The 23573-nt window shown below is 43.6% G+C and overlaps 1 protein-coding gene across 1 annotated transcript; it reads left to right on the top strand.

Moving 5' to 3' along the window:
* Positions 1–9: 9 nt before the first annotated feature.
* Positions 10–20158, top strand: LOC128811470 (tenascin-N-like). The gene is given in 14 exon segments (XM_053985127.1): positions 10–540; positions 4331–4539; positions 4541–4605; positions 6596–6678; positions 8533–8623; positions 9062–9234; positions 12578–12658; positions 12661–12766; positions 12768–12835; positions 13935–14112; positions 16375–16701; positions 17513–17650; positions 18295–18460; positions 19031–20158. Coding segments are annotated over 14 exon segments (1983 nt in total). The 5' UTR covers positions 10–491; the 3' UTR covers positions 19280–20158.
* The last annotated feature ends 3415 nt before the right edge of the window (positions 20159–23573 follow it).

Here is a 23573-nt window from a genome sequence, read left to right as displayed (position 1 = left end):
AAGGTCAGGGCTCGCTGGCACCACCTGTCGTTGGAGGCAGCTGGACCTACCATAGAAACATCGGGGGCCGGCCGTGGGTGCAGCACAGTTATCCCAGGCTGAAGAGGAACGGCCGTGAAAATGACAGGGAAAGTTGTCCCAGCAGGAAAATTGACGCAGAGGCATCACCCCGCTGTTGTGGGGTCTCTGTCTGGAACAGCGCGTCCTGACCGCCTGTCCTGCTGCGGGACAAGCAGCTCTGCTAAAGGCTGCGCTAGTTCTGTTTCAAAGGGGGTTTTTTTGTTGTTGTTGTTTTTTTTTTTTTTCTTTGTTTGTTTTGCTTGTTGATCACCTAGGACTGTTCCTAAATTCCTAGATTTATACCAGTGGGTTGCAGGATTTTTTCCTACTGGTGGATTTCCAATCGTAGAATATTCTGCATTGGAAGGGACCCATAAGAATCATCGAGTTCAGCTCCTGGCCCTGCACGGGACAACTCTGAGAATTCCACTATGTGCCTGAGAGTGTTGTCCAAACCTTTGCTAATGTCCAAACCTTTGGGTAAGTTACAGCACTTGGCAGACAACACTGAATAATCATAACCCCAAACAGAGAAAAACAAATGGGAAATTCTGCTTCCATTGTTCTTGTTCAGTGAGGGAAACTGTCCTGTTCCCCTGACTGGGACTTCGCTTAGGCAGCATTTAAAATACGTCTGTTTCGTGGAGATTTCAGGGAGAACATGCATCACGTTTTTGATGATGAATTCATAGTTTTCTGTTTGTATCACCTCATTAGTTGCATTCAATAAGTCATTCAAGAAGCTGGTTCTCTCAGTTTGTCAAGCTGCTTGTTGTGTGTGCTAGTTGTTTTACTTAGATATTTGGTGTATTGTACTGGTCCAGAAGTATGTAATAATCTGGAAGAAGTAGCTAGGTTGGCTGGCTAATCAAATTTTATTATCCATGCTGCAGTCAGCAGCTTTCCTACGTACTTACTATGGTAGCTTTCTGCTGTTTGCAAGGGGAAAATGTCAAGCTTTTTTCTCTGTAATTGTCTGTAACTTGCTGTTTTTCCAGATGGTAAAATTAATTGGTATATGTATGTATCAGCAAAGCAGATAAAATAGATACAATCAAAGGGGATTTGAGTGTTGCAGCATGCATTCTTTTCTACAATATTTTGTATATTCTGTATCTATTATATATATAATATTCTATATATATCTGTATATTTCCCTTTTGTGTTTATTAGATGGTCCAGGTGTGGAAGGAATGGGTGAGAATGCAAAGGAGAACTATTTCTTCAGCCAGGGCTGACTCCCTCCCTTGCTCAACAGCATCACCTGTGTGATTGACTTCCCCAGCTGAGACTGGCAAGAATTAATGATGCATGTTGATACTCCTCAGGGTGCTACCATCTTCTGCTCCCTCAGCACAGCTTCTGGTTGCAATAAATCAGAGGAACTGTTCAGAATCTGAGGGTTTGTCAGCTAAAAACTGGGCTCAGTAATGCACCTGGTTAAATAACCGTCTGGGTAGTTCTTGAGGGGTTTTTGAAAGTATTGTGCTGAATAAATGTAGTGTTTAACTGCTGCTAAGTTTAAAATATTTTTTAAAATTTATTTTCTGATGTACTCCTCCTGAATTTCTCATCATTAATATTACAAATATGCTTGTTGATACAGTAGTCTCAGTAACAATCCTGTGATTCTTGCAGACGTGTACAGAGCTGGAGAGGCTTTCTGGCTCTTGACTAGTAGCAGAGCATAAAACAAATGGGAAATGGGTCTTCCTGCTGATGGGCAGGAGGAATGCTGAGCAGGGGAATCATTCCCAAATCCAGTGTGCTCTTTAGGTGGTTTGTAAGAGGGAAACGCCCTGAGGCCTCTATTGGTTCCTTTCATCTGGTCCATGGGTTCTTAAACTCACTGCAGGGACGGCTGCTGGTTTGCAGCTGGAGTGGGAAGAGGAGGGGATTTGGTCACTTTTTGGTTTGCTCAAATTACCTTTGCCTGCATCAGAAGGGCTCTGAACCAGACAGCTGAAAGTACTTGATAGGTAAGAGAAAAGAATTTTTAATTTCTTTGAGATTCCTGTTGTTTGTTTTGAGGGAAAACTCAGTTTGTCGCTGACTTTAGAGCAGATGCCCTCCAAGGATTTTGAAGCCTTACACAAAGATCAATAATCCTGTATTATCGGCATGTATTATTATTATTATTATTATTATTATTATTATTATTATTATTATTATTATTATTATTGCAAAAGGTACAGTAGTATTCAATAGGGTTTTTAAGTCCATTTTGAAGGTCTTAAGCTTTCCCAGGTTGTTTTCTCCAACCATATAAAAGTACATCTCTGTTAATATAAATAAGAGTTTTGCCTTTGGAGCTAATGGAGCTAGGGTTTAACCTGGAAGGGTTTCTTTTTAGAATGCTTGTTCCTAATAAATGATATTAGGCAGATACACTAAATCTTCAAGCACTGGGCAGTAGGATGGAAAAAGACTTGCAAAGTTAGATAGTGGGAATCTTTCACACAAATAGTCCACGTTCTCAAGCACTGGGCAGTAGGGTGGAAAAAGACTTGCAGAGTTAGACTGTTGGAATCTTTCACACAAATAGTCCACATTCTCTCCAGCTTTCATAGTCCCATGCTTTCCTCTGCAATAATTGAAAAGATGTGAACAGGGTTTCTTTCATCCTTCCCTTAGGAGAATATTCTGTGCCTGGTAGATCTGACTGTTATGGCATTCTTCCCTAAATTAGTCCTTTCCTTAATATAGTGTTATTGCTAGTTACATGCATGACATTATATTCTCCATGGAAAATCAGTTAAACCCAATCTTTTTAACAGCAGGGAAAAAAGATCTCTTTATTATATGATGAGGAAGCCAAAAAAGTTGTTCTCTCTTATTATGCTTGACAGAAATGCTTGTGTCCAGGGGTTTTTCCTCTGGAATGATCTCTAAGCCTAGGAAAATTCTGAGCTCAATTTGTGATTGCCGTGAAGCCCTAATTAGTTACAAGATCATGTTACAGCCCAGAATACTATTAATCTCTAGGTGCTGAGCAAAGGGATTTTTTTGCATGTGTCTGTCTCTTTGGGGACCTCATCTCCAAGGATTTGGAAGTAAACCACACAAACCAAAGCTTTGGGAGTCTCCTGTAATGGACTATGATGAGAATCTGCAGAATTTAGACATAAATTTGTTCAGAGCTTTGAAGCAATCTCTTATATCGGATTTGTTTCAGAAGTCTGCACAGGAGAAAAAGAAAGGTGGAGCTAGTTTCTGTGTCCCTTGCAGGGAGAGGATGGGGTGGGGTGGGAAAGCATGGCTGGAAACAACTTCTCTCTCTGAGCTGCAGAAGAAACCCTTGGGTGACAAAGTGACCAAAACCCCTATGCTCTGTCTCCCTGTGCTATCAGTGGGAAGGAAGGAGAGGTTGGGGGAAGAAAAGGTGTTTTAAGGGCTTCTTTTGCTTCTCATTTTCCTCCTCTGATTTTGTTAGTAAAAAACTCATTCTATACCTCTAAGTTGAACCTGCTTTGCCCTTGGAGTGTTTTCTTCTGGTCCTTCTTTCAACTCATTAACCCTTTGTTTAAATTTTTCCCTCCTCTGCCCAGCTGTAGCAGGAGAAGGTGAGTGAGCAACTTTATTGGGTGTCAGACCACAAAATTTTGGGCTAATGAAATACAACTGGTAGTTTGATCAGCTGAGGATGAGCTCACTTGTAATATAAATCAGGTAAACTTGATGGTAAACAGATATTCTATATGGACCTCTTTCAGGGTCTGTTCAAGACACCAAGGAGCTGTCTGTCTCATGGCAAAACAGTTGAGGTATTGTTGGTGTCCTGAAATGTATTATGTGCAGCAAATTTGCCCAGGTCTCCTCCAGGCACCAAATGTAAGTTTCCATCAGTACTCAGTCAGAAAAGCTCAGCTTTCTGCCTCTGCTGTGAGAAGCTACACTCCCCAGTTTTGGGAATCAGTTGACATTTTGAGTTAACTCTGACAGTTTTAGGAAAAGAGGGGTTAGGCTTGTCTTTCTCTTCTTAGATGCATTGGTAAGGGAGAGCTTTATGAGAGAGTTTTTCTCATGCCATTGTGGGTTTAGAAGATGCAAAGAGTCACCCAGGAAATTATATTTATTACTGCCTGCATTATTTATTTCTATCTAATAATATGCTGTTGATCAGAAAGAAATGGATAAATCCAAAATGACTACAGGCTGGGAACTCTAGTTCTGCATTTTCTTAGTCAAAATAAGTTTGAAAACATTTCATGCTTGGCCATGTGGCAAGTCATGATCCTCATTGCAGTGTTTCTCTTTGTTTCTCTTTTAGTCCTTTCTCCCCAGAATGTGCAGGTGCTGAACTCCATGGAGAACTCCCTGGCTGTCAGCTGGGATCCAGGGACTGATGTGGATATTTACCTCCTGACCTATTATCCAGTTGGGTATGAAATGTTGGTGAAACAAATCCATGTGCCCAAAGAACAGCTCAGCTATGAGATTGTGAGATTTCACCCTGGCACCATGTACATTGTCACACTTCCATCACATTGTGACGGAGATTGCCAGTGAGGCCAAGCATCTAGAAGCAAGTACAGGTAGGAACAGGTAGTATTATTTGAAGATTCAGATGTTGTAAATCTTTAAAGTTTTATTTCAACAAGTGAGGGGAACTGAGTGCTGGAGAACACTTTCTCTTCCCAGCCTAGAGTTATGTCATTGTTTTCTGGAGAATCTGTTCCCAGATTTGGATCATTAGGGCTGAATGTATTGCATATTTCCTCTCTTTCCATTTTTCTAGTCTCTGCCAGATCAGTCTGTATCTCACAAACGGGAGGGAACCCTGACTGGCTGCAGACTTAGGATTTATCTGTCTGCAGATTAATCAAAAAGCAAGAGACAGAGAAATAACAACATCCATGCAAATCCAGATCAGAGACAAGATGGCAGCTTATGCAAAGCCTTTTTCTACATATTCTTTGAACCAATAGCATAAAAGAAAAGGTGTAAAGTCATTATAGCCTAACCAATAAGAAAAGGACTCACATGGGTTTAACATTAACAAAAGGACTTCTATGAACCTCAAACAATACACAATAATTCATTATTTAAGATGGAAAGTTTTTCTGTCTTTGCAAAGCATATATCTAGGACTTTTCACATCTTGAACTATCAATATGTTCTTGTTCTTTCTTATTCCTTATGATAAATATAAATGTATTCACTTGGTTCTTAACTTCCTAGCTTCCCATGAGGAGGTTTTGAAATTTCCCAGCTTTTCTTAGCTTTATGTCTACTTTCTGGGGCCTTTTTGCACTTTCTAAAGTCTTTTACCTTTTTATTCCTACACTAGTCCACATCCTACTTGTGTTGACAGCTGTGAATTCCAGGGAATTTGTAGTGTTGTCTGCTGCAAGAAACAGGAATGGAAGCATGCAGGATAAAGGCAGCGTGTTACTAAGAATAATGCACTGGATGCAGAAAGAACTTTAAAGTCAGGATGTCATTCCTAGGTGCTTACTGTCCAAACATGTCTGCAGCAGTGAGCTGTCCTCATAGTCTCTTCCCAGGACTGAATGAGCATGATCCTGCTGAGGTTAAGAGGTTGAGTGTGCAAAAGCTGTGCATTTGAAGCAGCCCCTTGAGAACTGAAATGACCTTAGGGTTAGCAGCTGATATTATGCTATCTGCTTGTACTGGGCAAAGACAGTGAAAAGCTCGGTGATTTTGGCATTTTTCCTGCTTCCAGCACAACAGGTGGGAACTGAGAGCCAGCAAACACCAGAGCTGGGCTGTTACCATGGAGAAAACTAAACCTGTTGAAGTAACAGTTGGGCTGTCCTTGCTTGACTCCTCAGTTTGGCTGAGGAAAAGTGTCTTGGGTCTCAGAGCAGGAATCTGGGCAGAGGAGGAGCATTGTTTAGTGACTTTGTTCAGTGGTTGGTCTGCAACCAGTGCCATCTTAGTGATAGAGGAGATGGAGTACTCCCTGGAAGTGGGGTGGGAGAGCCCTAAAACAGATGTGCATTATTACAAGCTGAAGTTCAGATCCCTAGTGGAGATGGATGAGAAGCAGGTCATGGTGCCCAAAAGCAATGACCCTAAGAGCAGATACATCCTCACTGGTGAGTATTTGTGGGTGAAGTCGCAGAAGTGATTAACAGTCAGACTGTTAATCAGACTGAGACAATACTTCTCTCATGCATGAATGTCCAGTGAGCTCTGTTTGGGCTCCCCTGTCACATAAGGAGGGGTGTCTCCACAGGGAGAAAGCTATACTCTATAGATATCAAGTTTCCAGGCATATTCATTCACTTATTTCTGTCCTTTTTAGGAAAAAAGTGCATTCTTGAGTTTCAGAGCTGATATTATGGAAATTCCCACCTGCAGCAGTCAATGTTCCTGCCCTAAGGCAAGCCTAGATCAAAGTTGCTATTAAAGCATCAAAAAGACAAAAACTAAGTTGGATATAAATCTAAACTTTAAGTTCCCCTCTGCAACAAACCTGGAGCTGGATAAATTAAACAAAACAGCTTTCTTCAAGAAAAAAAGGCCATCTTCCCTAACTGTTGGTAATGCTCCCTTTTGCTCTTTATAGGCCTGAAACAGAACATGAGGCCACTGTCATACCTATGAAAGACAACACAGAGGGGAAACCATCCTCAGTGACTGGCAGGACTGGTATGTGGAAAGTTGCTTTTGCTACAGTGATGTTATTACAAGGTTTGGGGACAGATCTTTCAAAATTCCTGCACAAAAGGTTCATAATTGACTGCTTCTTCATGCATGATCTGCAGCCAGGTCTGCTTATACCTTGTTTGAGCTTGCCTACATTGCATATTAAACACTAAACCCTAGGCCTAGCTCAGTGTTTTGTTTTGGTTTTTTACAATAACTTCACCCTGAACTTGACTAACAGCTCCATCCAGACACAGGGTAAGTGTAATGAGTTAGCTTCTGTATGGAATAACAACTCTGTTGGCTAATTGACTGTCTTAAAGAAAAATGGCAGAATATTTTTGAGCTACTCTATTGCAAAAGAGATCTTGAAGAATTTTAAACTCTCATTCTACTTACAAGATTTTGGAATTTCTGAAATTCATCTTTTACAAAAGGGTAGGCATGCTTCTTCCAAAGACTGAAAAAATTCTGTATCAGGCCTGACATTCCTGAGGTTGTTGTGTAAATTACTCCATTAAAATGAATTTTTTTAAAAAAACAACAGAACCTACAATTTCCACATTGTCATTTTAAGGCTATTCTTCTGCCCTGTGTAGAGTCTGATTTTTTTGGAACACCCTTGACTTGTTTTTTCAAGCTGTTCTTGACAGACACAGGGGATGCAAAGCTTCTTAAAAAAGGAAAATAATAAACCCAGTGCTCCTATTCTTATGTAACCCCTGGAATTTAGGAGATGCAAATAAGCAAATACCAGCTACTTCAAGAGCTGCCACCAAGCCCTGATTCATCAGCTAAAATAGCAAAACCTGAGGGAGTCTGAGACAGGTCTGCAGGAAAGGCAGAAAGGGAGGAGCAGCAGATGGCTGACAGTGGAGAGCGAAAGGGTAGGCACTGTAATTGGAGCTGGGAGGGGGCAGGCATGAAGGTTGATGCCAAAATTATTTTTGCTTTTATATATTCTTCATTTATTTGTAGCTCTGCAGACTATTGCTGTATAGTTATATAGTTCCTGGCTATCTTCCAGCATTTTTCCTACTCCAATAGACAGAAAGACAAAACACATTCCAAAGGCCCCAATCCTAATCTTGCTTCCTCTGGGAATCAAGGATGAGCTATGCTCCCAAGACACTTTCCTATAAACAACTGGAAGAAGAGGGGCTCCAGAAGAGTTTGAACCAAGGGGGGGAATTGCCTTATCACCTGTGTTTCTAATTGGTGATTCTTGTAATTATGCTAATTTGCTAAACTGTATTCACCCTATGTGAGGTGGGCATTTTTCCGTACTTGCCCCTGGAGGCCTCCAATTAAAGACCAGCTTTTATATTACCTCCTATATTAACATTGTCTCAAAAGTGTGTTGTTTTATTTCTAGATCTTTAAGGCATCTAGGTAATCCTCAAGTTGGTATCTATGGAAGGCAAGACAGGTAGCATGCAGAAAGAAATTGAGAGTTTCACCTAAATGGTAGAGCATTCCTTCCTTCTCCTGGTTTTCCATGGATGCCTTTCTTCAAAGGCTGTTGGGGGAAACCTGAGTGTTTTTGCTGGCCAAAGCAGTAAGGCAAAAATAAAGGAAATGTGTACATTGAATGGTTTAAGTTTGAAGGGACATTAATCATCATCTAACCCAACTCCCTGCCATGGGCAGGGACACCTTCCACTATCCAAGCCCTGTCCAACCTGGCCTTGAACACTTCCAGGGATCCAGGGACAGCCACAGCTTCTCTAGGCAACCTGTTCCAGTGCTTCACCACACTCCCAGGGAAGAATTTCTTCCTAACATGCCATGATAAGTGTTTTAGGGATTTAATTCAACTGGAGATAACTAATCCTGCACTTTGAAATGCTGTCTCAGGAGTAGATGGCCCAACCAATGTGACAGCCAACCGAGTGACAGAAGATACCACCACTGTCTCATGGAATAAGGTGGAGGCTCCCTTAGACAGGTATGGGAATAAATCACATGGACTCCATTTTCTTCTTGGTGGAAAAAAGTTATTCTTTATTCACATAACTCCTTTTTATACAGTTTTACAGACTTTGTGTGTGACTCCAATTGGTTAGTAGCAGTTTTCTTGCCAATTATTGGTTAGTAACAAGTTGTTATTCTATATTAATTGGTCAATCATACCCCCAGTGTGTATGTGCAGAGAGAGTTGTTTGAGAGATAGTTTTCATTTTTCTATCTAACAGTGTAAAACAGTTTATACAGGTGCAAGTTGTTTTTCACCCAGGAATAGATAACAAGCTGCTCACACCAGGATTCCTTTCACATGGGAGCCTGCAAAGTGCTAGTTTGACAAGGCCAGCCACTGATTTCAGGAGAGTAGGTTTGATTTTAAGAGGCCTTTTTTATAGTTTTTCCACTTTACTGCAACGGGCAGGTACATGGGGAGATCCACCTCGGCTGGTGGAGACCCCAAGGAAATACAGGAGGGCAGTGAAAATGACATGATCAACTTACTGGATCTGAAGCCAGACATGGAATATGTGAGCAACATCTGGGCAGAGAAGCAGCCTCAGAGGAGCAAGAAGGTAAGCACTAGAGTTGTGACAGGTGAGCTGTAGCAGCACTGGAGGAAGCTGAGTTTGGAATTCAAACTCCTTCGTCAATTTTACTTGTTGTGGTAAAGCTTCTCCTGCTTTCACACATTTTTAGTGAGGCAACCATGTAATTCTTACTAGTGTGGCTGAGCAGGTCTACAGCTCAGCTTAAGACTCGGGAGTCCTGTTGTGCACAGGCTCTATGGCAAGGGACCAGTTACTGTTAGTACAGAGAACAGTCAACCACAGACAAACCTCAGAACCACCTGCAATGTGTAATTCATGCCTTGCCTTTAAAATCCTATAAACCATATGCAAGCATTTCTTTGGGTGACTGTTGTACCATTTCCCAACAGGACAGGGGGCTCATACATATTTCAGATGGATAATCATGGCAGAGTGTTTGTTAAAAAGGAAAAACACATTTCTTTGGATAATAACATAAACTGTTTGGGAGATTTGATTTCCCACATGTTTCTTAATTTATTTGCTTGCTGTCCTTTGGTGGCAGGGAGTCTCCATTGGAAGGGTGCTTGCAGCTGAGTCTGCAGCTAGATTGGGAAACTTGAACCACTGTCTTAATGAAAGTTTATAATCCAGCAATCCATCTGTGACTGTGAGTACAAAAGCAGTTTCTACTGACTACTGACAAATAGTCTTATATATGTGCAATGTGCATTTCTTCACAGAAATTACCTGAAGGAATATTAGGGGTGCTCAACTCAGGATATTAACCAACATATTTAAGCATATAATTAAACTAGACATAACAGGAGATGCCTCGGGGGAATTTGTAGGACTGTCTGAAGCTCTCACATGAGGGGATCAGTCAATCCCCTACTTTCAAGATGGTTGGTTCATTGTCTCGAGCCAGCCCATGCTCTCACTGGTGCAGATGTCTGGGCAGCTCCTGGAGCATAACAGGGAGTTAAGTAGTGAAAAACAGAGCAGCACAGTCTGTACTCAGCTGTAGTGCAATTAGACCTAAAGAACAAACCTGATTTTCATATCACACAAGAAAATAATTTGGTTCGTTTTTCTTGCCACAGGTGAGCATCTCATACTGCTAACAAGCTGAGCTGTGATTATTGTACAAACAAGCCTCAGCATCTTTCTTTAAAATGAAAAGTAATGTATTTTCATCTCAGAAAAGAGCTGAGATTAGTATATGCAGGTGGGAAATCACAACTTTGACCATAGCTAATGTGTGGTAAATCACAGTGCAACTAAGCTGGTGTGTGGTAAATTACACTGTGGCTGTTGTGCATCTGTGCCCTGGAATTTAGAGCCTCCAGCAGGATAAGAAATGCTGTTCCAATAACTTGAGAGGCATCTGCAAGACCTTCATTGATCAGGCTGCTAAGATGTATTTAATAGTTCAGTGAATTAAAAAATCCTAATAAACCAACCAAAAAAAAAAGTTGTTCTCTGTAAAGGTCATGGGTTGTATGGCTGTCCTCAAAGGGCCACATTACTACTGCAGGCTGTTGTCTCGTGATATAAAATTAGGACTCCTGAAATCTAGTGTTGTGTTTCCATCTGAAAATTGGGCAGGGAAAAAATTGTAACAGTGGGAGAAATTTGAAAGTGACAGCTGCATTTCACAGATTCTGACCAGGTGCTTTGGGGTTTTTTTGGTTAATTCCCAAAACAACTTGGGCAAGATGTCATTGTGATCTTCAGAAAGCAAAAGCCACTAACACCATATTCTGCCCGAGCTCTGTCTCTGCCTGGGCAGTCGCTGTGCTTTTGTTGCTCCCAAAGACAGAGCCCTGCTCTTGTAGCTGTGAGGAGGAGACCTAAACCCCAGCTGAAATACCTCAGAATTGGGCAGCCCCCCACTTGCTAGATCAGGCCCATCCTTGGCAAGAAATAAAGCATGAGAGGTGGAAGAAATCAGCAGGGCCCATGAGGGGAAGGAGTAAGAGTAGCCCGGTTTGGACAGCCGTGTTTTTCTCTCAGCTGTTGCACAGAAACCAGCAGCCCACATCACCCAGTGCAGGGCAGAGGGATGACTGACCCTGCCAGAGCTCAGCCACCTTGGCTCTGATGTGCAGATATGGTTACCAGTGTACAAAGGATGCAGGACATGGAAGCAGTTAGCACACCTATGTTATCTTCCTTGTGCTGTTCCAGCAGTACAAAATTATTTGGCTCCACAAATACCCAATGGTGACTTGCTTAAGTAGCAGTTATTTACATGGTCAAAACACAGGTTACAGCTAAAGATAAACTTCTGTTAGATTTACCTGTTTAGGCTAGAGAGAATAAAACAAGCAAGCTTTTGGATACACAAAACCCCTTTTAGGTCTTTAGACATAGAATAATTTCCCAAATTTCATTTGTTTTTCCAAATGTATTTGAGAGTCTAATAAAACAGACTACCTCTGGCTCTAAAACTTGTGTTGTGTGTGTCTTTAGACCATTGTGATTACCACAGCACTATACTAAACCTTCTAATAATTATGACCTTTTCTTACAGAAATTGATAGCCCAACTGTCAACAACAACAAGCATCATCACAGATTCTAATTACCTGTAGGTACTACAAACAGATCATGTTGTAAATACTAATAAGAATTAGGGTAAACAAAGCCCTTGCAGCAGTGTCTCTTATGTGTTTGTGTAGCCTTATTTTAATTGGTTGATTTGTTTATCCTTCATCATGCAATAGGGAAATAATTGAAGTGTAGAGAGGCTAAGAGCATGCAGGCCTTTTTTTTTTTTTTTTTTTTTTTTTTTTTTTAATAGAATGAGTAATCATGGTTCCTCAGTTGTGTTGCCAGTTCCTCTTTTGTTGCCAGTCCTGGTTAAGGATGCGTAGTGATCTTCCTAATGTGTTCCCAGTTTATAACAACGCTGTAAATCTGGACACTGGAATCCACTGAAGGTGGTGGCAGGCATTGACAACACTTTTCTCTAGGTCAGGGACTTACTTGAGGGAGATGAATAAATGTGTACCTGGGTCACCCTGGCCTCTTAACAAAAGAGCTTTGGTTGTTCTCTCACTTTCTAGACAGATGACATGCATGTGTGCTTTGGAGGCTTGTGACCATGACAAAACAGGAAAGTGACATTATTGTGCTTTGTAAGGGCTTTTCTGTCCAGGTCACCTTACTGGATCTGATCAGGTCAGGACTGGCTGTGCTGTTTCCCAGGAAAACATCTATTAAAATTAAAGACAGACCTTTTAAACCACCTCAGACCTTTCAGATTTGTGAGTCCAATCAATGTGTGATCAGAAATAGGACTTGGAAAAAGGAAGAAATTAGCAAGACCCTTGAGGGGAAGCAGTGTCACAAGTCACAGCAGAGCCTATGACAGCCTGTGTTCTTTGCTTTTAACTTTCTCTGCAGAAATTGACAGCCTGGCTCACCTGGTCACTGACCAAGTGACAGAAGCTACAGCCACCATCTCCTGGGACAGGGCCCAGACTCTCATAGGTACATGGTGAACTACACCTCTGTTGGTGGTGACAAAGAGGAGATGGAAGTGGGGAACAACAAGACTACCATGACTCTGACAGAACTGAAACCTGGCATTGAATGTCATCCTCCTCTGGGCAGAGACAGGAACCAGACAGAGCAAAATGATCAGCTCTGAGGCTGTGGCAGGTATTCCAGAGAACTGTTGTGCTTCTGCATGGCACTGTGTTGAGGACGTGTTCTCAATTCTGGTCTGTTGCAGATCATGTTAGACACAAATTCAGCTACTGTCACTGGTAAGAATAGTATTCTTTAATGACTCAAGGGAGGAAACACCTTTATTTTAATAATGGAAGAGTAGGAAATGGTTTGAGCCTGGATCAAGTCTCTTAACTATCAGCAATTCCATTTGTATAATCAAGGTTTTTTCTTGCAGAAGTTGGCTGCTTAGCTAGGCTGAAGCCTACTTGATGGGCAGAGGGCATTGCTAGTGCTTCCTGGAAATGAGGGAGAGGTGGGGCAGGACACAGGTCTTACTATCCAGATGAGTTTGAAGTCAGATGTAGTGTGCATCATCTGTGTCTGGGCTTGGAAAAGAAGCAAGCAGAGCAAGAGGGTAGGCAAAAACACTGTCATGAGTGACCCATGGAAGTGCTGGAGTGTGATTTTGCAGCTGTGGAAGGAGGAATGTTGTTTCACATGATGAAGTAACTATGCGTATGTTCTTTGGCTACTTCTTTTACTGAGGACTTCCTTTCTCAGTCATAATATGGAGAAGTGTTACACCTTGCTGGCACCTCACAGCTCAAGAAGAGATATTTGCAGGAGAGATTGATAAAGGGGAGCAGGTTGTTGGTGCTGCCTCAGGCTCTCACATCTTTTTCTTTGCCAAACTGTATTCAGATTATCCATGAATCCAGAGCCATTAATGCTTCCAAATCACTAGTCTAATGGATCTCTCTTAAGGTTCATAAGAACTTAGGTCTGACATAGCCTCAAATTTCAGCTAGACATTCTTCTGCACAATCACTCTTCCCTGTATCTCTACTTGATATTTGATTCCTGATAGCTTTGTCTGGCTGTGCTTCAGTGCCCTGCTTACCTTGCCCTGCTCCACTTCTGCACTGTCAATACCAAGTGTGGTGATTAGCCACTGAGACACAGTGAAGCCACAGATGCTGAGTTAGTCCTTGTCATCCTTTGTTTCCTGAGGGGTAGCATCATGGGGCTTTGAAAAAAAAAAAAAAAAAAAAGGTGCGTCTTTTTACTCTGCACTTTATTTCATAGTAATGGACAGCCTGGACAAAGAGTCTGGTAACTGACCAAGTGACAGAGGACTCAGCCACCATCTCCTGGGACAGAGTCCGAGCTCCTGTAGACAGGGATGTGGTGAGCTGCACTTGTGCTGATGAGCACACCAAGGAAACAGAAGTGTGGAAGCACAGGAGCATTACCACTCTGCCAGGGTGAGCAGGCATGAAAATGGAGGCACCTGGAAATTTTGCATGAAGTGAAACTGCAGAGAGGGAATGCATTTAACATTAGTAGTGATATTTTCTAAATATCTGCACAAAAATAAATTATACCTGTGCTAAAATAATACCTCCTGAGGAAAAAAATAATACATTTTCTTACTCGAGGTGCTGGCTGATAACTCCCTAGCATTAAAACTGTGGCAGGGAGTGGCAGGGAGCTGCCCTGTGATGAGCCCCCTGCACCCATGGGAACTGCCAGCTGGCCTTTAAGGGCAGTGCTGTGAGACTGCAACCTCTGAGGCTGCCCTTCTCATCCCTTGCTTCTTAGAATGGATTTGGTACCTCTTAGCTCCCTCTCCTGTCCAGCTGCAGGTACGTATGTAGTGAACTTGTCTGAGGAGGTTTCTGGGTTGTTTCACTTAAAGCAGTTGTTCAGAGCTCTCCCAAATGAAGCACAAGCTCATTAGATAATGGAATACTCTTAACTCACGAGCCTGGTGAAAGGTGGTCTTCAGTTAATGTAATGAATTTACAGCATTTTAAACAGCATGGGCTGTGCACTACAGTGCTACTGTCCCTGCTCTTATATCTGGTGTTTTGATTTCTTCCTCTCTGCCTTTTTGTCTGCTTTAAGCAGTAACACTGTGCATGAGGAGTGCAGCATTTCCTGGGAGGAGCCAGCCTGCTCAACGCTTCTCATTTATCTAAGACAAAGCATGGGCTTGGGTTTTTCTGTGGCCTTTTCATGACTGCATTATTTCACTGATGCATTATAATTTTTGTTATGATTATCCTCATAGCATTCTTCAGGGCCAGGCTTTTGTAGCCTGGTTTATATAGAAGAGACAGACAACAACATGCCCATAGTCCTCCAGGGAGATTTGTGGAAGAGCAGGGAATTGAGATAAATTATTCATTTATAATTTGATATAAACTCAGGTGTACTTCAGGGCTGGAGCACTCTTCCCTGGAGGCCAGCACTGCCCACCAAGGACCTCCTCTGTACAACTTGGAAAGCCACTAAAACCTTACTCATCAAACTGTTTCCTTAAGATGTTCCCAAAATATATAGAATATAGCAAGCACAGGATGAAGATTAAGGAGAAGCTGCTTCCAGTGTTGCTACTTTCAACACATTTAAAAATTGGATTTATCTTGAGGGAAGCATTTCAGCCCCCTTGTTGGCACCTCATAAAACACTTTTTGACAACTGCTGTTGAGTGGAAAACACTTGGATGCCAGTGAAGGAGCTGGTATCCCATATCCAGCACAGACTGGACTGTAAAGCTCTGGGTTTCTTTGTATTCCTGCATTTACTAAAGAAAACTGAACCATGACAGTAACAAAGCCTGTGAAGTCATTCTTCATCTGCAGTAGGGGAACAAAGGGTAGAGGCTCTCAGCAGGCCACATTAGAGCTGTGCTCCAGGACTGGGCACAAAGCCTGAACCTGTCCTATCTGTGAGTGTTCCTCAGAGATGAGCCTGATGGACACTCCTCAGGCAGACATGTGAGGAGCTCCTGGACACTGCACAGTTGAGCCAATTGCAGGGCTCACAGAACATCCCAAACCAGATCTGTAGAAGGCTTGCAGTGTTGGTCTAGGCTTCTGCTGCTTGCTAGCTGTGAAGGCCACTGGTGGACTTTCAGACAACTGCAGTTCAGCCTAAGACCTGCACTGCAGTTTGTGTCTTTCATTTATGCAGTGCTGTAGCAGGATTTCCCCTCTGCCACAGAAGAGCTTATCTGTTCCATCAGCTGATGCAACAGCTCAGGGCATCTTCCCCCCTTGCAGGAATCTGCTAATTGGTGAGATAACCCAAGACATCTGTCCTGTAGCAAGTTATCTCTGGTACCAGGGAGGTGGAATTCCCAGCTGACTATAAACATCTTGCCTTGAGAGCAGATTGAAGGGAGATAAGCCTTGAATTTCTGACTGACAGACACTTTACTTTACAAACTGTAAAAGCTACACAAAACTTTCACAAAGGAGAAGTCTTTTGCACATTCCTTGGAAATGAGTGGGGACTTGTCAAGGTTTGAGACGCTGAGTTACTCCTCTGGAAGTTGAGCTGAGTTCTATCTCTTGCAGCCCTTGGGGACCATATCCTTGTGCCAGCTCCCGGGCAGTGGGGGAGGCCAACAGCTGCTACCTGCTGATGCAGCTGAGCCTTGTGTGAGGGCACAGCAGGGGCTGCTGCTTTCTGTGCTTCTGTTCCAGTACCCTTGTCCATAGGAGCTTCCCAAGGTGAAGTGCCTCCTCCTGCTTTGCTGATGGACAGTTTTCCTGCTCTGTTCACTCAGTGAGCTTCCTCTGCCTGTATCCCCCAGACTCCAGCCAGGTGCAGCAGAATAGAAATGCCCCCAGTGGCATGTACACCATTTACCTGAACAGGGATGGCAGCAGGCTGCTGCAGGTGTACTGTGACATGAGTACTGACAGAGGCAGGGGGATACTCAGTGGGGCTCTGCTCCTCTTCCTGGTTTTTGATGAATGTAATAACATGGACATGATACAAATGTTAGTTGAGGCTCCTTTCTCTCTGCTGCACTCCTGTGTTTCAGCCCCTCCCCAAATGGAGTAGCATGTCTTAGGGAGGGTAGTGGATGCTGATGTACCCAGCAGGCTGGGGTTATGTGTATGTACAGTTAATGCAGTTCAGCTGATGCCTGTTAGTGTTTTCATTGCTAGTGCTGTGAGCGTGCATCTCAACTCTGGCCACACAGGAGGTGCTGAGTGACTTAAAGGAATCTGAAGGCAGAATCATGGATGACTTGAGGTGGGGAGTGTATGTGAATGTGGAGCAGTGAGGTCTGAGGTTCTCTGATAGCAATCTCCCTAAACAACCAGAGAAAAATATTAGCTTTTTCACCTTTCAGTGATAAGCAATTTTCTCCACTGAAGTAAATTGTTGTGTGTTACTGCCAAGCCCCTCTGATCTTGGTGAAGTTTAGAAACCCAAATGCCTTGTGGATCTTGTCTAAGCTTGTTTTGTTTAAGTGTTCAGATCACACTCAGATTTGTAGGAAGTAAACTGTAAAATTTGTACAACTAAGTATTCGCCCCAGTGCTTACATGCAGCCAGAAATTGCAGTATGTGAATCAGAGAATCCAGCATTAAATAGGGCAAAGTTTTTGAAGTAAGAGCCTTTAAATGTTCTAGGAAAAATAATGTTGCAGTACAGCCAGTCTTGTCCTGGTTAAGGTTGTTTGTTTCTTCTGATATTTCTGTCTCTTACCAGAAACTGAGATAAGACAGCATAAACTTGGCAAATTGTCATGAAGCCTCAAGCAGAGAAGGAGGAGGCAGGAAATAGCTGATTTAACCAAAATGGTCATGGGGTGAGAGTCTAAGTCTGCAAAGCGAACAGGCTTCCTACTTTGAAGAGTAATTGTCTTTTCTTTCTAGCTTTCGAGATTTGTGTGGATTTGTGGAGAGCCAGGGAGTCTGTGCTGTCTATGAGTTCCTCCAGGTTGTCTCAAGCAGGGACAGAACCAGGCTGTCAGTGGGGAGTTAGAGAGGCAATGCTGCTTAGGAGAGCCTGGTACTGGTGCTGTCTCTGCACAGGGAAACAAATGCTGGCACCTGTGTATTTGTCTTGCCAGTAGAGTGGGAGCTCCTTAGGTCAGGATGGATCAGATGTGGCTCTCTTAGAGGAGAAAAGTCTTCCTAGGGAGACTGAGGAGAGTGTGCCCATGGGCCTGTCTCATGCTGAAGACAGGAGAAAGAGTTGCTTGTTCATGGGAAGAGAGGGCTCTGTGACCCAGGGAAATGCCTGAAAAGGCAAGCTGGGAAGTTTCTATGAGGTACCCTGTGCTGATGGGTCAGCAACTTCTGGGGCTTCCCAGCTGAGAGGGAATAAAAGTGTCTTTTATTCAGATGGGAGTTTGCTCAACAGCAGTGCTGGCTTTTGCCACTGGTAAATCCCTACTATTGCTGTTGTGTCCATAGTCTTCCATTTATTCTTTAATACCCTCTTGCCATGAGGTTTATATCTTCAGCTGGGAGGATCCACCCGTTGGACATGCCCTCTAATAGCAGTGCTTTAGAGATTTGTGTGCAGACCTGTCCTGTGCTGTGGCTTTTCCCCTGCCAGGCCTGCTGTGTCCCATAAGCCCTCAGGCTGAGCAGCTATAGTAACTTAACTGTCTGTGTCTTTGATCCCTTCTTTTAGGGGATGCAAGGACCTACCACAATGGCTGGAAGTTCACAACATTGGAAGGGGACAATGATGTGGCTCTCAGCAACTGTGCCCTGACACACCACAGTGCATTGTAGTACAAGAACTGCCATCTGGCCAACCTCAATGGGAAGCACGGGGAGAACAATCACTGTGAAGTGAGCAGCAGAGCTGGTGTGCTGATTATCTCTTCATAGCCTGCAGAAAACACACAGAGCTGTGTTTCCTTCCTGTCTTCCCTTGGAGCAGGAGGGATTGCCCTCCAACTCATTTCATTAGAAAGCAAAATGATCCATAACAAAACGTACAGCTCTTACTCTCTCCTCCCTGAATCTGGAGGACCTGAGCTCATGGCTCCCTGCTTCTTGTGGGCAGAGATACTTGAGGTGGAGCTGTCTTGGTCTCTGAGGGGAGCACCTAAAGGAACACTCACCAGGAACCACGCTGGGATGCTTGCTCACTGTCTGATGTAGCCTTTCCCTTGGTGTTTAGTGCGTGCCTTGGGGTACATCTCACTGTACAGGCTTAATTTGGGATTGAAGATGGCTCAGTCCTGTTGTGTTCCAAGCTAGACAAAGGTTTGATCTATATTAAGAGTGTCTGAAAGACTGATATAATTAAAGTCTCTGTTTATTGGAGGGTTAAATGGTATTTGGGGTGGGCAGTGGTAGACTCCTAGCACCTGGTCTGGGCACTTTAGTAAGAGAAATTCCTTGGTCTCTTCCCAGGGGGTGAACTGGGAGTCATGGAAAGGACACGAATTCTCCATCTCTTTTATGGAGATGAAGATCTGTCCTCAGTCTTCCAGTAATGAGCCAGTCCTGGGGAGAAGGAGGAAGTCCTTATCAGAGAAGAGGAAAAAGATCAGGGCTTTCATGGAACCCTCTGCAGAACAATACCCAAAGAGAATGATTCAGTATTTCTTAACAAAGTTTGATTCAGACAGCTTTCTCCAATGCAAAGGAGACAATAGCTGACCAATGTGCACTCAGGGACATCTGGATCTGCAGGCCAACCTGCTGCCAGCCTTTGGAGCTCCTGGTGGGTGATGTTCCAGAGGGGGAGGGGGCTTGTGGGGGATCCTGCTTGTAGATACTCTTGTTGGTTAAGCATGACAAGGACCTGCTTGATCCAATACATGCAACTTCTGTGAACTTTATGTAAAACAAGCCTTAACACGTTGTTCTTTCTGAGACCTGGGCTGCAGACTTCTCTTAATTCTGCCCTTCCCTGGTGCCATCCACTTCAGACTTGGAAAAACAAATTTGAACCTACTAACAAATAATAGCTCCCTAATTTACATCACAGTGAACTTTTCTGAGACTATCACCTCTCCCTGTTTTGGTCTGCAGTTCTCATTACTTGGGCACATTCCCTATTCTTCCTGCAGAACTGGGTTTTGGGAAATGCTGCCAGTCTGCTGGCAAGGCTCATTAACTCATGTGTGTTCTGTAGACTGGGTTCCTCAGCCTCCAGTATCACATCTCTGTGCATTAAAATCTTGCTAATTTGCTTGTGTCATTTTTCTGAGCCCAGAGAAAATACGAAGGAGATATGCAGTAGATTGATGTTCACTCTCCAGGGTGAGGCCCAGAACAGGTTGAATGTAAGGTCCACTCTCTTCCAGGCTCTGCTTACCATCCCAGACCTACCTCTCTGTACTGCTTGCTTACAATTAACCAAATTCCCTGTGTGACTGTTCCATCTGCTGCCTTCTGCTTTTTCATCAGCAGTATGGCAGGTAGTGATGCTGATAACACTTGTCATCCACCTCTAAAATGAGCATCCCTTGGAGTTAAACTAATCCTGTGTGCCCCAGTGCATGGTTTCACATTTGACTGCTTTTTTTTTTTTTTTTTTTTTTTTTTAAACTCAGCCATAAAGGTGAGGTGTTTTTTTTTTTTTTTTTTTTTCCTGAGAAGACATTAAAATTCTGGACAGCCAGCTCCAGCCAGGGAAGAAGTATGAGCTAACCAAATGCTGCTTGCTCAAAGGCTTCCTTGTCTGAGCACACTGGGACATGGTTGTCCCATGTCTTAATGGCCTTTTCTATCGCACTGCTAAGCTGAGTAATACATTTTAAAGAATCCTTGTCAGACTTTGGAGAAAGTAAAAAAATTGCAAATAAAGAAATAAAGGAGGTCTTAAATATTTCTGTCGTCTTTGCTTTGGCTGGTAGAATTGTTTTTCTTCCTATTTAAGCATTTTGCAGGAAATGGAAGTATTACCCAGGTCTGGAGTGAGACTGTACAGATTAGGTCTTTGGGGTCTGCTCCAAAACAGGGATGGGGATTGTGCTCTCTTTGTGACTTGCTTTGTGAAGTGCTTAACTGACCTGTGCTTGCTAGGACCTGGCTGAGGAGAGCCAGCCAGAGTTGTCTCTCAAAGGTGAGGACTAAATTCTCCATAGTACTTTCAGGGCTGTGCCTCTTGGGTGGGCAGGTGAGCAGAGACTCATCTGAGCTGTGTTAGGCTATCCAAGCCCTGGTCTGGGGGAAGGAGGAGACTAATGGTGAGAGGAGTAGAAAGGAAAATTGCACTTGAAGTGTTTTGCAGGCTCTGTGCTAAGAGCATGAGAGAAGGACAAGGGAAAGCGATGAGGGTTCTTTACAGTGAAGTGTTTTCTCCCTGTTGCCCACTTGTCTGTAGGCAAGGACAGATTTCAGTTTGTTATTCAGTTAAAGGGCTCAGTGAAGTCATCAGGAAGGTGGCTGAGAGGGAGAAGAGGACTAGTCTCATAGACAGCCACTCTAAAAGTGTATGCTCTCAGAAACAGCAGGCGTGCTTGTTACCTGTGACATTTTCCTGTGCAGCAGCAAAACATAATCCCATCCTAAAGCCGAATCCCACCTGGGAGCAGGCAATATTCTCTTAAGTGGTATAAGCTTTGTTTTTCAGCTAAGGACAAATGAAGCACCTTATTTGCAGTTTCTGAGGAGGGTCTGTCTGTCACTTCTAATGCTCCTCTCTCACCAGGAAGGGCAGTGACAGCTGCTGGAAAACCACTGCAGAAAGTCAGTATTCTCGAACAGCCACAGGATGGCATTGTCTCTTCAGGCAGGAGAGACTTCCCGGTATCCAGCTGGTCTCTTCGACAGGACCTTTTTGGGGTTAACTAGAGCCTGTGCTACAGCCCGGGAGGCTGGGACTTCTCAGATAATGCAGTTTGTTTGTCTTGAGGGACTGGCTGTTCTGGTTTTGAGGCTCAGGATGGTTGGGATAGTGCCATGAAAATGTCATATCCCTTTACTACCCTTGTTTTGCTGTAATATGGCCCTGCAACAGTGATGTTAGAGGGCCAATACATTCTCAAAACCTCTGCCTCACTCTGAGATCACTTAAAAGTTTTTATACTGATTTGCAATGCATCCGGGGCAGAATTTGAATCCCAGAAGGATCCTCACTGCTTTGGCATTGCTGTGTTGATGAGGATTGTCCTGTAGCTGGGTCCTACCAGCCAGGACCCACCTGTTGTGATATAGCTGCTGGTTTTGGGACCCCAGAGAAATGTTGCTGTATTTACCCAGGAAGAGGAAGGAGAGGATGCCTCTTCCCAAAGATACTGCATTTCTGTGTTGTTGTGATTTGGAGAGAAGCCTGAAGTATCTTTCTGCACTGGACACTTGCTTAGAAAGCAGTGCCATTACTTTTGATCACTGCTCTATGCTTTGTTGGCTGAATAAATAGTGGAATGGTCAGTGAGGATCCAATTCTTCCATCATAGAGGGATTTAATGGGCATTTTTACTTCCCTTCAATCTTTAGACTGCTCCAGGATGCTAAACTTCATCTTAGCCAGTGCATATATCTAACCAAGGACCCTGGAACTATCCTTTCCCCTTGCAGCCCAGGCTACCCAAGAACACCTTGCCCTAAATCCAGTTTCTAACATCTGGAAAGAAGCAAGAAGCCCTTCTCCAGGAAGTGGACTTTCTAGCTGCTCATTTGTGCTCCTGCACTCCTCTTTCACTAGCCTCTTCTGGAGCCTCAGCTTTGCAGGCAAGGGGCAGCTTGGTGCCTCATCTGGCTGAGAAGCAGGTTTTTATTTTTTGCCCTCATGGAGGCAGAGCTCCATGGTGTAGCATTTGGAAAGGCTCTGCCCAGCAAGCTGCAGACACCATGAAATACTTGTCTGATCAAAACCAACTGGGGTTCACTAGTCCCTGCTGCTGATCCTCTTTAAGAAAAAACAAACCTGCAGCCCACCTCCCACGGCACAAACCTTTTGTTCTTCCCACTACTTCTTGCCCTTGGGTAGAGCAGCTTGGCTGTGCTCATTAACAAAGCAAGGCCATTAACTTGATTAAGTTGTTTCTTTAAAAAAAGGTCTCTTAAGCTGAACAGCTGGCTGCAGGCAGAGACTGCACAGCCTCTGCTGCTGAACTTTCCCTGTGTCTTATCTACAGCCAGGACACAGGTACAAGAAATATTTCCCCAGGAAAATAAACACATGACCAAGAGATTGAAATACAGTGTTTGTTTGCAGTTTAAGAGTCATTTATTTTTGGTTTTAAAAAAATTGCACAAGATTTGTTTTGTTGTTTTTCCCTGTTGCATGGACTTGTTCAGGAAAATTGTAGGTTGATGCTGAAATGCAGTTGTGGGAGGCAGGGCTGGGGTGTCTGGAGAGCAGGGACTCTGCAGGGAGTTTCTGTACTGTGCATCTCTGCCCCGTTGGTAATGTGGGTGCTGCAGGGTTCCAGCTGCCCAGCTGGTGGATAACAGCTTCTCGTGCACCTCAGGCTTTTGCAACTCTTTTGCTTTTTCCTCCAGAAGCAGCCAATTCAGTGCATGGTTTGGCTGAAACAGCAGACACCAAGAAGCTGGCCCCATGCTTTAAGGAGTGTGGAGGCTCAGACCATCCACTGGTTGGATGGATCAGGGCAGGGCTGTATCCTGGTCCCTCCCTGCCCAGCCCACGGGTGGTCTGAATGATGATTCTGGGGAGCCCTTGAAATTCAGACGTAGCTCTGAACTCCCCAGAGCCCGGATCTGGAGATGTGTGTGATCCAAAGCTCACATTTTCCTGACAGTTCTCTGGTTCTTGTAGGAATTGGTTGCCCTCACCTGAAGAGTTACTTGCTATGCTTTCTGGAGAAAAGCCTTCCTGCAGGAAGCCCTGCAAAGCCTGGCACCCCCACACCAGGTAGGCTGTACTCTGACAGTGCTCACTGCCTCCGTGCCTCTGCTTGTTTGTCTGAGCCTCTGGCCTCCCACTGTGCTACTCTTTATTATGATTTTTTTTTTTTTTTTTTTTTTTTTTTTTTTTTTT

This window comes from Vidua macroura, chromosome 9 (assembly GCF_024509145.1).
Source record: "Vidua macroura isolate BioBank_ID:100142 chromosome 9, ASM2450914v1, whole genome shotgun sequence".
NCBI classification, from domain to species: Eukaryota; Metazoa; Chordata; class Aves; order Passeriformes; family Viduidae; genus Vidua; species Vidua macroura.
Note: the sequence above shows the minus strand (reverse complement) of the source record. Positions and strands in the feature narration are given on the sequence as shown.